This window comes from Macrosteles quadrilineatus, unplaced genomic scaffold (genome assembly GCF_028750875.1).
Source record: "Macrosteles quadrilineatus isolate MER2022 unplaced genomic scaffold, UCM_ALF_1.0 Scaffold_7__1_contigs__length_78375512, whole genome shotgun sequence".
NCBI lineage: Eukaryota > Metazoa > Arthropoda > Insecta > Hemiptera > Cicadellidae > Macrosteles > Macrosteles quadrilineatus.
The window spans coordinates 46,408,186-46,426,638 of record NW_026542600.1 but is presented as its reverse complement, the minus strand read 5'-3'; the positions used below and the strand labels follow the sequence as shown (position 1 = coordinate 46,426,638).

The following is an 18,453-nucleotide window of genomic DNA, read 5'->3' as shown; positions in this document are numbered from 1 at the left end:
AGGATGGATCGGTGCCAATGACAGTAGTTAAGTAAAGAATATTGCTGTAAGAAAAACACAGAGGATTGGGACAGTGAGGTGAAGGCCGTATAGAGGGTGAGGATGAGGTTAGGTAAGATGTGGAGGAGTGTAGGGTACGACATCGGGAGAGGAGACACATGCTAATGTACGGAAACTTGAGCCTCTCGACCGACATTCCACCATTTGTTGATATAAAACCATACAACCACACAGCCACGTAAACCGGTTGAGTAGTCGTTGGTTTTGTATGTAACCACATTTTAAATGTTGATGATGGTTGTAGACAAATGAATAGGATACATCACATACTTGTAATTTACTTGGAGTGTGTGATCAAATATTCTTCTTGTGGGCCATTACATGCGACTGAGTACTCAGGCGTTTCCTGCAGAGGAATAACATTGGCCATTGGCCACATTGCCTATTATCCGGTATCCCCAACTATAAATAATAGTTAATAATAGCAGTTGGGGATTGGTAGGCCTACTATCCCCAGAAATCTATAATCTTTTGTTTTATTTTCTGTCCCAGTTCCAAGAACTTGAAGTATACTAGATTACCTTTGTTGTCTCCTGTAGTTCTTGAGTAAATAATACATTTGTAAAATCCAGGGTGACATAAACATTTTTCCTACTCAAGAACTACGGGATGTAACAACAAACCTATTCTACTACTTACTCGATGATATTAAAACAATACAGATTGTGTAATACTTTTTCATTCTCCGTATATAATGATCCAAAATACTCAAAATTATTTCAATTGTATAATTTGTTATTATGAAGTTAACTGTAACCAAATGGACTCTTATGATTTTTATGATAAGTCTTAAATTTGTAGCATTTGAAAATTGCAACTGGATGGCAAGCTTTTACCGAGTTTGTATTCTTGACTTATGGCACTTAATTTAATATTTCAGTTCATAATTATGCGCTTAAGCCAGTTAACTGCACTTACAGCCGTTACATTTCATACATTATTTAGAATCTATTTTCATGTTAAAACATTTGAGAACGCAGTAACGAACAACCTCTGAGACTCATAGGGAAATCCATCTACATTGTGGGTTTATCGTCGATGGAAAAGTATTTCCCCGAGAAGTTGCGTCCGTTGCGTCACAGTTAATACTCGTACTATGGATTTTGATCGTATGGTTTCTCCAAACATTCCCTAAAGATAATTCGAACAGTGAAGTCCATTCTCTTCAATCTACTTGCGTTAACATATTAAAATAAAATTCAAACAAAGGCAAATCCTTCACAAGGATTATTCCAAGATGCTTACCAATTGAAGTCCAGCTTCGCACATACTATGAAGACTGGATAACTCAGGACCAAAAGGCAATCATTGACTATGATGGTGATATATACTTACAGTGAGATACTTCGCACTACAGCTACACGACAGATCGTCTGGCACTCCCATTTTATCCAACAGATACATATATCTTTTAGGAAATAAAGTGATTCCTGTATTAAATAGCCTCTAGATCAGTTGCAAGCAACACGCTATGTTGAACACTCGTGCGGTATGCATAACCGAATGTCTGCATCCAGCCAGTCATGCGGCAATTTAATTACAACTCGTTATAAATATCTACTTTCGACGTTTTGCCACATTGTACTTCCTCAGTGAGAGCTCAAAAGACGATTCTGTAGTAGAATTTACAGCACTTTTCCAAAGACTAAGATTATTGGAAGCAAGTGTTGAATTCCTAGATTAGTTGACACCAAATAATGTTAAAATCTATGTAGTTTCCTGGATTAAAATTATGTATTTTAGATTACTATATTGACTATAAACGAATGTAATGGTAACTTATTGACCTCGGCATGTAATCGAAATTAGTCGTAGATGTTTTTACCTACATGTTTCGCCGTTATTATGATAATACCAGGGTAGAAAAACGCAGATATACAGTACATGGTGAACACAAAACAAATACGAGACGAAAATATATTTTACGCAACACTACACTATTTTGACGAACTTCCCACGCAAGGATTTAGTCCAGAAAACAGATGTTTGCCACCAGCTTAATCGAATGGGGTTGCATTACGTACTACTGTACTGTAATGAGTTTTGCCGGACACCAATCAGCCGATTATTTTGTATTTCGGTGGCAATGAGTGGTTATAAACAAAAACATAACCTCTCCTAGAGGTTATGACAAGTGATTTTTAGTCCTTTAGTTGGTGGTAATATACAGGGTGAGTTTTAATTGTCCCCCCCCCCCCCAACTGTTTTCTACATTTTTTCAAATATCAATCCCAGACCACTTCCAAACATTGTTGGGTAGTAAGTACTTCATTTTGACAAGGTAGTCATTTCCGGCCGCCATCTTGGATCCGCCATATTGGATGCAAATTTTTTTTTTCAAATGTAAAGAAGGTGGGGTTGTGACCCATTATTTCGAATTAAATTTTTACCCTGATTACAATGCCGCAAACTGTTTAAAAAAATCTTGATTCATTCTAAAGTTATGTGGGCTTTTTAAAACTTTATTTTTAGCCCATTTTAACATCATGCATTTACAAACTAAGACCACAATCTCAAAATAGTGCTAGATAAAGATAAGTGTACACTACCAGTAATTGTCGACCTATTTTCACTTGGTTATGACTGATGTATTTTTTTCGGCCGCCATCTTGGATCCACCATTTTGAAATGTGTTAAATTATTTTAAATATGAAAGGGGTGTTGCGACCCATCATTTTGAACTACTTTTTTAAGCTAAACTCAATGCCGCAATCCATTTTTTGATATCAAGTTTTATTTATGAAATATTGCAATGTTTTTGTTAAAAATGTCAATATTTCAAAATCAAAAAATGAAAATGAAAAACGGATCACGGAATTAAGTTCAGATTAAAAAAGTAGTTCGAAATGATGGGTCACAATACCCCCTTCATATTTAAAATAATTTATCACATTTCAAAATGGCGGATCCAAGATGGCGGCCGAAAAAATACATCAGTCATAACCAAGTGAAAATAGGTCGACAATTACTGGCAGTGTATACTTATCTTTATCTAGCACTATTTTGAGATTATGGTCTTAGTTTGTAAATGCACAATGTTAAAATGGGCTAAAAATAAAGTTTTAAAAAGCCCTCATAACTTTAAAATGAATCAAGATTTTTAAAAACGGTTTGCGGCATTGTAATCAGTGTAAAAATGTAGTTCGAAATAAGGGGTCATAACCCCACCTTTATATTTAAAAAAAATAAATTTGCATCCAATATGGCGGATCCAAGATGGCGGCCGGAAATGACCACCTTGTCAAAATGAAGTACTTACTACCCAACAATGTTTGGAAGTGGTCTGGGATTGATATTTGAAAAAATGTAGAAAAAAGTTGGGGGGGGACAATTAAAACTCACCCTGTATAAGGATTTGTACAGATTTAGTAGCATGGCGCAAACTATCGTACGTAACTCGTCCAAAATGTGTTTACCGGACTCGTATGGTAATCCCGTACTCGACTTCGTTTCGCGCGTGAACGCCCACACTCGTCCGGTTAACACTTATTTTCAGGACTAGTAACGTAATATACTATAACATTATAAGCGGTTGGAAAATACAAATCTTTACCAAATAATCTTTTGTTAACTTTGCTTCATTACATAGCTATAGTAAACGTAAAAAGTAAATAAAAATATTGAAGGTATTGTATCGCGCAGGACCTATGTTACTTAGATTTGATTGTAGATATATAAAAAACCGCACGTTTCTTATCACAAATAACGTATCACTCTAAAAAATGGTTTTAATGTACAGTACTTTAAGGGTAACGCATAAAAACATTCAAGTTAAACAATATCTTTACTACACTTCTGTCAAGAAATCTCGCCAAACCATAAAAGTACACCTAGAGTTCCTAGTTTCCGAACTGAAGACGAAGCCGACAAATGAATTACACAATTGATCATTCCACTATCCAATGGTTGATCTCGAGTATCCTAACCGAGCAATGATAATAGAAACTGATTGCGGATTGAATGACCGCCAGCACCTGCAGGTTGTGATGTGGGGTCTGTGTTTGAAGAATACTTTAGACATCGGAAGAGCAATTCTCCTTAGTCACTTTCATCTTGCAGACACTCCTTCTCTGATCACGTCAGCTGAGGCATGATTCAGGGTCAGATTTGGAGATCGCTCTCTCTTCATTACGTGTCTTCAACGATTGTAAGAGATTTGTCATGGTTGTACGGAGTTGAAATTTGGCTTGGCTAAAATATATGCAAATATTATTTCCATTTAAACTAACTATTCCAAGTGTTTTGTCTTATAGAATACTTCAGGTTAACCATTATTCACGCAATTGAATAAAAAAGGTATGTTTGATAGTTCATGTGCGTCGAATGAGTTACTTTTACAAGTAATACGAAATGAGATAAGTTATTCCCTATCATATTACTGTTTTATGTAGGGGAGAGTTGTCTAAAATGGGGACGCTAGGCAATATGGGGACATTCCGGTACTGCTAAACTAGTGCTGGTATCAGCGGAACTTTGACGAACTATTGCGAACTAACCATTTCACTCTACTTTGAGCTAGTTACCGTTGATATACTGACTATAAGTTTCATGTTGCACACTTTTAAATATTTGACGATTTATTCTTTGGATTTTTGTTCGTGTCTCAACTGTGTTTCTACGTACTCAACATAGAGAGTTAAAAAAAGTAAGTGTTTGATCACTATCTTCAGTTATTAGGCTACAATTTGTCGTTTCTTCTATCCAAAAATCTCAAAGTGGAGGCTAGGTACGCCATGTTTGTTTTATTAATACAGTGGCGGGTCAAACGGGGACGTACATGGTAGGACAAAATGGGGACAATGTATGCATTTAAAAAATATATAATTTTATTGTTATATCTAGGGAATAATTGATCAAAAGCTACCAGTTTCTGTCAACACATAAGTGTAGTCTTGTTCTGTCTAAATTTCAAAAGTTTAGCAATATTTGTAAGCGAAATATAATGTGGAAACCACTAGAGTCCCCATTTTAGCCGACCTTCCCCTACTGTTTACATCGTAGAACGCTAGGATCTAGCCCAGAACCGTTTTAAACATTACTTCAGACCTAGAGGGTTGCATTAATGCATAGCAAAAAGCTGTTGGTAGTTGGCAAGATTTGAACCTATACTTCTTAGACCGAAGCCTCGTGCTCAACCACTAGACCAGCTCGCTCCCCGTCCTATAACTGTTTGTGTTTTTGGTTTGCTCGGTGTTTTTTTGCATACGGAGGTCAGATACGTTATTTGCTCAAGGTTTAAGCTGCGGTAGCATTTTTAGCATTTTGCTATAAATAACTTAAAAATGCTACACTATTTTTGTTCACTACAAATAAAATACAATATTGTTTGCAATATTGTTGTAAACTATGGCAAATTTGCTATGGATAAAATTGAAGATTTAATGGTCAATCATGTACAATTACTGGCAAAATTTTGTTTAAAGCTTAAAGAATAATATTTTTGCTACAGTTGTCTGAGAGTTTGTAGTATTTTTGCTAAAACAAATTTCATCCCAGCCTATACACTGTAAGCCCATGTAATGATTTATTGTAGACATTTTTACTCAGTTATTCTAATAACTCTAGTACGAGCACATGTGATGATTTTTCTAGTTGGTGAAGTAAAACTATTATATATGATATCATTTAATTACAACGAATCGTAGATGTGGCTTTATCTATTTGTATCTTAGCGTAAGTGTACACATTAGTTATGTGTTTCAAACAATATTTTAAAAATATGAATTTTTCTGTCCTTAGACGCTAGGCACGAGCCCGGGATTGTTTTTCACATTACTTCAGGATAGACCTAGCCCGTGCTATACAACAACTAGACCAGCTCGTCCCCCCCAGCGAACACCCCCCCCCCCCCACCAAATTATACAAACATATAAAAGTAAAATATTAGGGTCGGGTTTGGGTGAAGAGATTAATGGCCTGATATCAGGTGTCTGTTGCATTAAAGTCGCTGTCGCAGGTAAATATGTGTTATTAATATTGTTCTAAGGATTGAAGTATCTAGACGCATGGAGTCAAATAAAACATGTCAAATAAAAGGATAACAATCGACATCATTATTCGGAGATATAAAAAAAGAGGACGTATGAATTCAAAGTCAGGTTCTAACCCGTTTAGACGATCATCCACAGAATGATGAGTGCGCAGGATTGCTGCGACGGGCGGCTGAGGGGAGCAAAACTTGTCTGGTCGGTCGTCATAGTGCTACAAGTTTGAAGACCTCTAAACTTATAAAGTGGGTATCAGTGTACACGTCAATAGCGTATGCGACCTCTTGACATAGCTGGGAGGCAAAATTAATTCTACAAATATTCCTGAAGATTTATCGAAATAAAATTATGTATTCTGTATAACAATTTACATGCTTGAGAGAGTATAAATTGCCGATAACCGTGACATGGCAAACCTTTCCAAAGTTTTAGAATTCAAACGACGCCCTCGACCTAAAAGTCAGCTGTTTTTGGTTCTAAAACCTCCAAGTGTGGAACTACTAATGGCTATTAACAAACTCAATTAGTGTTGACTTCTGAAATGAGGGAAAGGGGTTATTTATATCTTTGACTTTGACTATATATGTCTACTCTATGGTTATTTTATATTACATCACCATTATTTTTTCTTTTTCTGCAAACCCATAAATTAAATTGAATCTTTTATTTTAGATGCATTTTAATGGGGATGGATTGTTTCAACCCATATAAACTATGTAAATACATAATATATAGACGAGGAAAATTTTTCTAAAATTAAAGAAATTTAAAATATTTTAATTTCTTTATATTTTTATTATTATAACTTACAAATTCCAAAGAACAAAGTTATTGGAGGATAAGGCGTGATAAGAGTAGTTGTTTTAGTCTCTGATCTTGTCCCAACGTTAGACTGATTATTTAGAATAATTTCCTCAAACCATTACAATACATTAAGGTTCAAACCTATCACTTCACTAATTGATTGTACTTTCTAAAACAGCTGCTGTAAAACTAAAACCATACATACACACACATATATTTTACTAGTAACGGATACATCATTTATCTGATTAAGCTTTCTGACCTATGCGCATGTTTTCACACAGTTTTCACACCCCGATGTATACGTAACTGTCTAAATGTAAGAATGTATTCTGTTTATGCACATATTTGAGATTTTCCTATGCAAACAAATTTCCTATCCTTCAATTGGATAAATAATTGTATGTAGGCTTCCGTAAAATCATCAAATCCCTAAATTTATAATTCCTTCTATAAATGCCCCATTTAAGAGAAAACAAAATGGATACATGTAAATGCAAGCGAGTTTAGCAAAGATGTATTCAAGAGGTGAGAGAAGGACAAAGAAAAGTTGCGTAAACGAAGAGGCGTTAAAGAGAACATGAATCATGCGTTGTCGCCTGTATCAAGGCAAAACATGTCTGATGTCAACTGACGCAACGCGATGATGTCTGGGTTGAGGTGACATCAATACTGACACCCCCTAGAATTGACATTCCTTCGAAGAAGATCCACTCTTCTCTGCTGTGCAATAATGTAAAATGTGACATAGAATTTATCTGTTAAGGTGTGAAAGTAAAACTATCGCATTGTTTACCAAAAAATACTACTCTTATTTGTTTCATTATTTAGGATGTTCTATTTTAAATGTATGTACTTTATGTTTTCCCTAGGACGCTATGCAAAAGCCCGGGATTGTTTTTCACATTACCTTAAGGCCTTTTCACACCGGCGTACTGGACGTACTGTACGTTTGGTACGATTTTTTTCCAACAAATCGCTGCCCATGTTATCATATAGGCTAGACCTAGGGGTTGCGGGATTTATAACTTGGACAAAACCCATTGGAGATTTTGTCGGATTTGAACCTGGGACCTCACGCACCGAAGTCTCGCTCTGCCACTAGATCAGCTTGCTCCCCATGTACTTTATGTTAATATTATTACTTTTTACGATATTAGTAAATAATGAGCATGAAGTTATTTTAAAGATTTTATGACCGATGTAGGACTAGACGTGCTAAGTTTTAAAGAGAACAATTCATCTACGCAAATTGCTATGAAACCACTGTGATATAAACCAACGAGTTCGTACTGAAATACCTGGTTAAATATGGGGTAGCCCACTAATCATTAGAGCACATAGATAACACCTGGGTAAATTAAATTGTACATAAAATATCCAGTGTATTTATTGTAGAAAATATATGTCATTCATCATCATTTACAAGTTAAATTTTATAATAATTTAAATCATGGGTAAATTTCATGAAAGTTACAAGGCAGCATATATTTTCGTTTATAGTATATTTGTTGCGTTTGGCTGATGCACCTGCATACTTAAAGTTATACTTATATCTTGGTAAAAGAAGGTGCGACTGTAAGCGAATTTCTAGAGAAATTTTAGCTATATGCTTATTTAATACAATGAAACGATTTTTTTAATGTCCTACTTTTACATTCTAGAACGCTAGTTTCTAGCCCGGAACTGTTTTTACATTACTTCAGACTAGTCCTATAGGGTTGCGTCATTTAACATGGATAACATCCATTGGTGATTGGTAGGATTTTAACCCGGGACCTCGGGCACAGAAGCCCCGTGCTATACCACTAGACCAGCTCGCTCCCACAGTTAAATTGTTAAACGAGCAACATTTAAATGTCCCTCAAATTTGCAACCCGTTTTCCATTCATTACACGATCGCCGAAAAATAACCATCCTTTACATCCATTATAGATTTCTCGGCTTTTTAAACACCTTATATAATCTGCAGTTGTAATATCTTTGAAATTTCCTCGGTACTTGAAAGTATGTGTAGAGGCTAAAATCATTACTGGAAATGATTTTACTGGTGCCCTTTCCAGCAAGTCACGACAAAACAGAATCTTTAACAGCGAGCCCGCGTAGTGGTTCCATATTTTATAAATGCCATTTTGAAAGATTGTTGGACATAATAGGCCCACTCATCTCATTATTATTTTCCCGTATAGTTTTATATCCCTGTGTGTAATGTGTTGCGTCAACTTGGCTGCACGAATATGTTTCCACAAAACCCGAAATTAAATTACCAATTACTGTACGTGGAGGGAGTACCATCTTCAGCACATAGAGAGCTCTTCTCGTCTAAGACATGTCTCTTTTCTAGGTAGATTACCAACAACATTAGGTTGTCCTCATACTTCGGGTCATAGTATTATCAAGCAGCAAAATTAACAGTAGTTGTTGGTAGGATTCGAGGAGAGAAGATGATCTGGCGACAGATTATACGTCCTTTTAAAATACACACAAGTCTACAGGATGGCCATGCGATAAAATGTATAAAATGGCCCTAAAATGCAATATTCTGGTGGCGAATCAATTAATATTGTTGCTATTTCGGTGTTATAGATATTTTAATTATTCAGGATTAAATACCTAGTTGTGTAACTAGTCAATAGTTTAAAATAGTATGGTAGCTCAAAAAGTTTTGTAATTTGTTTTCTCGATATAAATAAGTTCAAAATTAGTCAAACTATTGTACATTTAAACAACGATACAGTTAGTAGATAATATATAATAGATAATAGAGACCTAGACGAGTGAAGATTGAATAAGATGTCATACTGGTCATGACTAGGATCATATAGTCTTTAGCCAGACACCACTCATTAAAATCAAATTTTCGAGGACAGCTGGGTCCAGTTTCGAACCATCAAGAGTGACTGACTTTTCTCATGATCGGACCAGTAACCTTTTGATAACTATATCCACACAGCTGCTTCTGACGGTATTCGGGTTATGATGGACCTATGATCATACATATAAACATATTAACATATATTGGTGATAGTTCGTGAACCAGTCCGATCCTTTTGGGGTTTGGGAACTTTGATTCCAAAACCAGTTCGTGACCTTTTTTCGAATTTGTATTATTTCAGATCCATTTTTTTGCTTTTCTAAAAAGCCTGAAAATAAAAAATTAGTATTTTGAGTATTTTTCCTACAGTCACCGGACAAAGCGGGCTTCCTTGCAATGATTAAAGTACAGAAAGCTGCTAATTGCTGCATTTCCGCACACTTTTTACTTTGACGCACAGTTTTCACTTTGTCGCACACCAGTATTCCACCCAAAGAAAACAAAACTGCGTGATTTTATTATACACGTAATACGGATACACGGGTACGCTTGGAAATAGGTTGGCAACACAGACACTACGACTACGATCAGCTGTTGTAGTGTTTTCCATTTCGTTCAAGGATTTTACCTAACCTAAAACGTGCTGTTTAGTGTTTGCAAGACTAATTATTTCTACGCTTTATAATAACTGCAGGAAAAATAAAATGTGTTTGTGCTTTTTGTCTATGCCAATAGAATTTATTGACATGTTTTGTAAGTGAACTGTCCAAACGCTGGTCATGTTAGCATCTAACGTAGACTTGTTGTTGGATATTCACGTGAATACAGTAAAAAATATCCCATGTATACATGTACACATGTATCCCATATGTATCCGATGTTAAGCATATTGTTAAGTGAACGTGATAACTCGAGCAATTGTGGTCCGATAGTTTAAGCGTTGGCAGAATAGAATGAAGTCTAGACCAATATTTATGAGCTCAAAAACTAGTAACATCAATTCATGGGATCCTGGTTACATGAAGTTACTTAGAGTAGATGTGTCATGTAGAGCGTAAAGAACATTGCGGGTATGCATTTAGGAAAATGTAGGAATGTGAAGGGAAGAAACATAAATTACTGTAAATGTAAAACTTGTTTTAAATGCCTTTTTTAAATTATGATTAATTGTTGAAACTGAATATGTCTTTAATGTCGTATTTATTTATAGCTTTGTTTGAAATTTCGCTTACAATCTGGATTACGTAAATAAAACATGGATAATACAAACTATGAAAGGGAATTGCTATCAAATTTGGTTCAGAGCACAATTATATGTGTACATGGATTGTGAGTAATTGGATTAAATTGAGTTATGAAAGGTTATTGTTGATAATTCGATTGTTTTATAGGTGTTTCAAAGAATTTCATACCCTAAGGAAATAGTTTTGCATTTTATTTAGAATTTTAAGTAAGGTCGATTAATAATAACTAGATATCATAGGGGTTTTAATACTTGATTGTTCTACGACGTTGGGTTACAAGAAATATATTCAATACTAAATACAGTAACATATATACTAAGTTATCCTTATGATAATAATTTAAGTGCCAAATTAACGTGATATACTTCGCAATTTCGACGTAGTTTCTCAAGAAGCAGCATGGCTGGAAAGCAAACGCGGAGGAACTTTATGATTGGCTCCAAGGACATTAACGAAAACAGCGAACTTGTTGGCAAAAGGCGTGCTTGGCTTTTCTTAGGTCGCATTCGTAAACATACCTCAGTGGATAAAATCAAAGAGTTTCTGTCTACCATTTTTTCTGATATTGATTTTGAAGTGGAAAAACTTAACTCGAAGGGACATTGTGAGTTTCAAGCTTGGGACCGACTTTGAAAATCTCGAAAAGTTGATGGACAGTGAGTGTTGGCCTAGGGATGTGATTGTGATGAGTTTTTTTTTCTTTTCACGAGGGTAAAAGCCACTGGGATAACATCCAGGAATCCGGAGACGAGGAAGAGGTTAGTGGAGAGGAAGCAGGCTTTTAAGTTTATACACCTGAATATACAAAGCATCCGAAATAAGGTTAGTATGCTGGAGGTTATCTTAACTCAAAAATGTGCCAAAGCATTGTGTGTTAATGAACATTGGTTGACTTATGCTGAGGCTGAAGTACTGTATATCCCTAACTTTACGCTTGCTGCTACTTTCTGTAGAGATAGGGCTTACGGAGGTGTTTGTATTTTCTTACAGAAGAATATAAATTTTGTTGAAATAGATTTAAAGAAGTTTTGCATAGAACAGCACTGTGAAGTTGCTGCTGTCAGGTTGATGAATGAAGGTATAATCCTAGTATCAGCTAACAGAACACCTAATGGTAACCTAGAATTATTCTCTGCTAACATGAGTGAGATTTTAAACCTGCTTTCTACCTACAAGTTAAAGATAGTTATAGCCTCAGATCTGAACTTAGACATTAGAGTACCTTCAAATAATGTGCGAGATTTTATTAACATGCTAAGGTCACACAACGTCTTTTGTATGAATTCCGAACCCACTAGAGGTGAGAACTGTATTGATAATGTTATTACATTGTTTTCCAGATCAATTAGAACTAAATGTTTTTGAAACACATTTATCCGACCACACCACAGTGGTATATCGGTAGAAATTAAAAATATGAGCTCTGACTTTACAGCCCCCCCCCTCCTACCACAAACAAGGTATGCAGACCAATTTCGAGAAAAGGAATGGATGACTTAAGGGCTCGGCTCCGCGAAACATCGTGGGACGCCATAGTCAATGATCCAGGTAATATAAACGTTGTTTTTGCCAATTTTCTGAATTTTCTGGTGTGTACCTTTGAGTGCTGTTTCCCTACTAGAGTTTTCAGGCCCAAACCTGTGAAGAGGATTCCCTGGTTTACCACAGCTTTGGCTCAGGTGAGGGAGCGTGTGGTAATGTTGCATGGTATTTACAAAACGACCAATAGGGATGCTGACAAGGCACGCTATGTGGAAGAGAAGAGGAGGTACCGACTGGAATGCTCGGCAACTAAGAAGGCAATTTGTGCCTCAAGGATCCTGGAGGTCCCAAATCAGATAAAGGCAGCCTGGGAAATCATTCGGATTGAGATTGGCAAAGAGGGAACCAACCTGGCTTGTAAAATTGATCCAGACATCTTAAATAGTTATTTTATAGACTCAGTGAAGGAGATCAGTGAGCAATGCTCGGCATCCATGGAGCAGGCCATGATCTTAGCAGCCAATAAAGGTAACAGGGGACTTGATGTTTTCAAATGGAGCGTGGTCAGTAATGAGGTAGTCGAAAAATTAGTGATGAATTTTAAGGCCTCACCTAGCAAAGATTTTTACGGTTTCTCAAATAGAATGATTCGTGAAATACCTCCCGATATAATGTTAACGCTGACTCACCTTATCAACAGATGTCTGGCAGAGGGGATTTTTCCTGATGTATTTAAGATTGCTAGGGTGATCCCCGTGTACAAGAATGGTCCCCGAGATTCCCCCTCCAGTTATAGGCCAATCTCTCTGGTGCTTTCCAAGGTACTCGAGGCAGTGATGGTACATCAGCTGACTTTGTTTCTTGAATCAGGGGGGTTACTAAGTTGCCAACAGTTTGCTTATATCAGTGGGAAATTGATCGTGGATGCAGTATGCCAGTTCTGTACCTTTGTAATGGACGCAATGGGTAATAATGAGGTTGTGGAAGGGGTCTTTTGTAACGTGTCGAAAGCCTATGACTGTGTCAGCCACCAACTTGTGTTGAGGAAGATGGAGAGTCTGGGGGTATCTGATCAGGCTAATAGGTTGGTGGCAAGCTTCCTTAAGAACAGAAGGCAGCTGGTAGTGGCGGATGGCAGGGAGTCTGGTTTAGAGAGGGTATGTATATAATAGGTGTCCCCCAGGGGTCTATCCACCATTACTGTTTTTAGTTGTGATAAACGACCTTGATTCCTGCATCCCGGGCAGAACCATTATCTATGCTGATGACACGACCATCATGTCCAAGGGAGCGGATTTTGGCTCAGCGAGGGAACAGACTGAGTTGTCATACAATGAAGCCTAAGTCTGGTTTCAGGCTAATGGGTTGGCACTAAACGAGGCGAAGACGCAACGTGTGTTTTTCTCTTTAAAGAAAAATTAAGACCAAGGTGTGGCTATATTATTGGGATTCCACTTGGGCCAAAAGTTAGATTGGAAGGACCATGTTGAAGTAGTTTTGAAGAGACTCAACAGAGTACTCTTTTTGTTAAGGCGACTGCAAGACAGCGTAACTCCTGACTGTGTTGTGTATGCCTATTTTGCCTTTTTCCACAGCATAATTGCTTATGGGATCCTCCTATGGGGACATGCAGCCAGAAGGGATGAAGATTTTGCTAGGCAAAAGAGGCTATCAGAACAATCTCAGGAGTATGGAGTCAGCAGGAACATTGTAGGCCACTGTTTAAACGGTTAGGAGTGATAACTGTCCCCTGTCTTTATATGTCAGCTTGCCTGTTGTGGTGCAAAGAGAGTGAACATGAGCTTGAGGTGAGGAGTGATGTACATGAACACAACACAAGGAAAAAAGACTGCCTAAACACCCCGAGATTTAAGCTGGCGAAGAATGTTAAGTCCTTTGTGTACAGCTCTTTTAAGATGTTTAATAGCCTGCCAGAAGACCTCAAGAACTGCAGTCTCTCAATCTTCAAGAACAGGATTAAGAAACTTTTTATAGAGCAGGCATTTTACTCTATGGAGGAATTCTTTGAATTCATGGAAAGTAGGGAACAAAACCAGCCACTTCGCAAAGCCAAGTAAAAGTTTTTATTTTTTGCATGTGTGCGCGTTTTGAGATTTTAATGACAAGGCCCATTCCAGTTTACTGGTCAACGGCTGCTTTCTTCAAGGTAAGGTATCAATTGTGGTCCTATTTTGATAAGATTTTGCCTGTAATGAGCACTTTAACAACTAGGCTAACCATACAATTAAATGTTTTGTCCACTAATCGTTTAAAGATATGTTAAAAGTTTTAAACGGAATAAGTTGTTTACCATATTATCGCCGTAGAGAATGGTTTAGTTTATGTACATTACTTGTTTTCAAACATATATATTGCATACAATATGGTAAATTTCATTATTTGATTGTAGGCTTTTAAAATTCGACAAAACAACAATTTTTTTCATCGTGGCAGCAACTTTAGCTAGTCAAAGAGTCAATGTTATTTTTACTCATCATAAATATACGCACTAATTTCGATCTATTATAAACCTGAAAGAATATGAACTCAACAAAGGAGCGATACATTCGCTGGGTCCACAGGTTTGCTGCGGCGGGGTATTTCTATTAATTTCCACGCTCGTTTGGGTTATCTGCGAGTTTCTTCATTATTGAATATTCGCCACGGACGTGTTGGCGGCTATGGGTTAGGTAACTATATAAAATTGCCACTTTATAGCTGTGCGAACATTATGTGAGTGGTCCCAGCGCTGGTCTCCGATTTATTATTTCTTCCTAGAATCTGTGGAATTTGACTTTCACTCGACAATTTTTCAATATTTGACCAAGTTTTGTGTTTGTAAGATGTTACCTTGTACAGAATGACACTGATCCGTTCTAATGTGACGCAAAGATTACGATGGCTACATAGCATCAGATACTATGATAGGCACCACTGATATAAATGCCATCTAAGGTTAGTGATCAAATTCTGGTTCACGCTAATTGTCTACTTATGTTTAGATGTATGCATATATTTCAGTTGGATTGTTGAAGGAATAAAAGATATTTTGGAAACGCATATTTATAGGGTTGAATGTCTTAAAGTTCAGGATTAGTTTTAAAGTGACAACTAAGAAAACAGAGCTATGATGTTAATTTTTAATCTTTTTCATAAACAGTAACTTTTTTGTTCTGCTATTAAAACATGGACAAACATTGAATTTCCAATAGTATTTTCTATTTTTAGTTAAACAGGTAACGAAAATAAAGATCCACGCAAATTATAGGTTATAAATAACATTGGCACAGTGAATCATGTTAACAAGTTTGTGATGTGGAAATTGTCCAAATCAAATAAATGTTTTTTTAATGCAAAAAATGGTGAAGTATTTATTCAAACTAATATTGCTGCTTCCTCATGAAGATTACTTTACAATTTTTATTAAAAACAATAAATTAGGTTACGTTACACTTGAACGTGCATTTAAGCTAAATGTCCATAAAAAAATAATATGCATATATCCAATAACCAAGTAGTTAATGCTAATAATGCCAAGAGTTGAGATTAGAATAGAGTGAGATGATCTGAGTAATTTTGTTACTGACTAAGATCAGCTGTTTCATCGTTAGGAGCATTTTATTAAAAATCCAACCGTCAAGGACAGCTGTGTCCAGTTTGAAACCATTAAAAATCTACTGGCCTCGACCAGAATCAAGCCAGCGACCCTCTGATTCGTGGACTAGTACTATTAAAAATTAACGAGTTAAAAAAATTTATGTTTATTACTCGTAATAAGATTAATTAATTTACATCATGTGTTGATGAAAAACTGGATATTGATTATTCTAACCGTAAAATGCCCCCGAATGGCCTTAATCAGACTTGTGCACTAAATACCAAATTAAACTTAAAAGTTAGGAGATAATATAGAAACATCAATGTGCATGGTTATTCAAATAGAATGGTGCAAAACTAAACGGCTGGTACGTCTGTTTCCGTTATTCAAACAGCTGATCGTTACAACAATGTACAGGGCGTTATAGGCTAAGTTTGTCTTGACAAAGTTTTTCTCAGTTGCTTAGTTGAGTACCATGAAGCATGTCAACAAATGTATTCTACAAAACTTAGCTTCGATTCCCTTCACAGCGTCTGGTGGAGTCTGAGGACGGCCTAAACTCTTCCCGGCACACAAACATCCACTTGTCTTGAATTGCCTCATCCAACGAGCTATGCCGATGAGGATGTTCCGATGAGGAGCCTCCGTCTTAATTTGTGTCAGAAAGTTTGGCTGAACACTACAATTTGTACCATTGTGCATCTAAACAAGCAAACTCTAAAACACAAAATGTGTTTTGTTTTCATTTGTTGACATGTTTCATGGTACTCAACTAAGCAACTGACACGAAACATAACTTTGTAAAAAAACGGAAACATACGTACGATGGTTTGGTTTTTCACCATTATTATTAAATAACCTGTACTCTCTCGATATATACATCAATGTATATAAGTAGAAAGTGTTTTATCAGATTGAAGTACAGATCATCATATTTACGTACATGTTTGATTAATTAAGTATTGATATGGCTGTGTTACTAAGTGGATATTGCTCACCCAGTAATCAGGTCATCAGTTCGATCCTGAGAAAAGTCAGAAGTTATGATGGTTCGAAGTAGGACTCAGATGCCCTCGATTTAATAAATGAAAATAGCTAAAGCATCAGCTGATCTTAGTGTAACAAAGCTGTTATCTGATTTATTAAAGAATCTATCACTCATATTCCCTTAAAATACCCAACCTGGTGTGTTGCAAAGAAATCGAAACTAACTCACAAATATTTTACGTAATGGGTAAACCGAAAACACGATACGAATTTTAATCGTAACATACCCTGGACATTCATTGAATGACCAAGTTGCCCTTAAAGTGAGTATGATATAAAAGTAGACAGATGACCACACATACAGGACGAGTCTTGAACGTTGCGACAGTGCGCGGCGCAGGCGGACGTAGACCTATTGACACCCCGGTCGTTTTGATTTACTGAGGCCCTGAGATTGCGTAAGGGCCGAGGATATTCCCCGGTCGTGCAAAGTCTCGACCAGGGAATAGGTTAACCACGGGTAACCCGAGTTTGATAACGAGTGCCAGGACTAACCCATTATTGGAAGTCTAATAGTCGGACGAATTTATGGGAGAAAGTGGGTGCGGGCATAGCTCACCGATGCTACCCTCTATTGGGATCATCCGACCTGTTAGTTAATTTATCAGATAGGCCTACGCGTTTCGCTATCATAGTTTACGATGATTGTTTTTACGCCATATTCTATCAGAGTTGCTAGTAAATTACTAAGTTATTTCTTCACATTTCAATCTCGACATAGTTTTATAGTTTGATGGTAAATTACTGTAATCGTTGTTATTGTAAACTGATGTAAAAATCGAAGTTTATATGAATATTATAATAGTTTATCTCTAATACAGATACGTGTTTCCCAAAATACGTGTATTAGATAAATGAGCGCAGTTGCATACAATAGAGGTACGACATTGTCACATGGTTAACAAACGGTCGACTATGATGATTTTAACCCTCAGTGGTCGAGTTCCGCTTTCTAACTACTATGATGCATTTGTAGCAAGTTGTTATTACACTTAATTCACAATTGGTATCAATAATTAAAAAAATAACACGTAAACTCTGTTATTTGAGCACGCTATACCAAATAAGTCTTGTACCATTCAACGATAATACAACACTAAAATAAAAACGACCAATATTACTTGAAAAATAATGGGTAAAACATACATATTTCTTGAAGAATGTGTGCATATTCTTTTTCCTACAGTTACCTAACAATGTACATGTTGTCTCACTGATTTGAGAAAGCAAAGTGGCCAATTCGCTCATCAGTGAGACAATGTTAACATTGTCTCACTCTAATTACTTTGTCTCAGTCCAGATTTGCAACGTGAAGGCACGAAATAGTGAGCGCGTAACATGCAGGCAACGTCGTATGCGCGCGAAATACGTTGGCAGCACTGGCTGTAAATCAGCTGGTCAGCTGTCGTACTGTTG

The 18,453-nt window shown here is 36.6% G+C and overlaps 1 protein-coding gene across 1 annotated transcript in view; it reads left to right on the top strand.

Annotated features, from left to right (window-relative positions):
• Positions 1 to 12,397: 12,397 nt before the first annotated feature.
• Positions 12,398 to 18,453, top strand: part of LOC128998951 (uncharacterized) — a 43,039-nt gene continuing 36,983 nt past the window's right edge. Inside the window, exon 1 of the mRNA XM_054425307.1 lies at positions 12,398 to 13,549. Within this exon, the coding sequence (XP_054281282.1) occupies positions 12,398 to 13,549 (1,152 nt within the window). The remainder of the gene's footprint in view (positions 13,550 to 18,453) is intronic.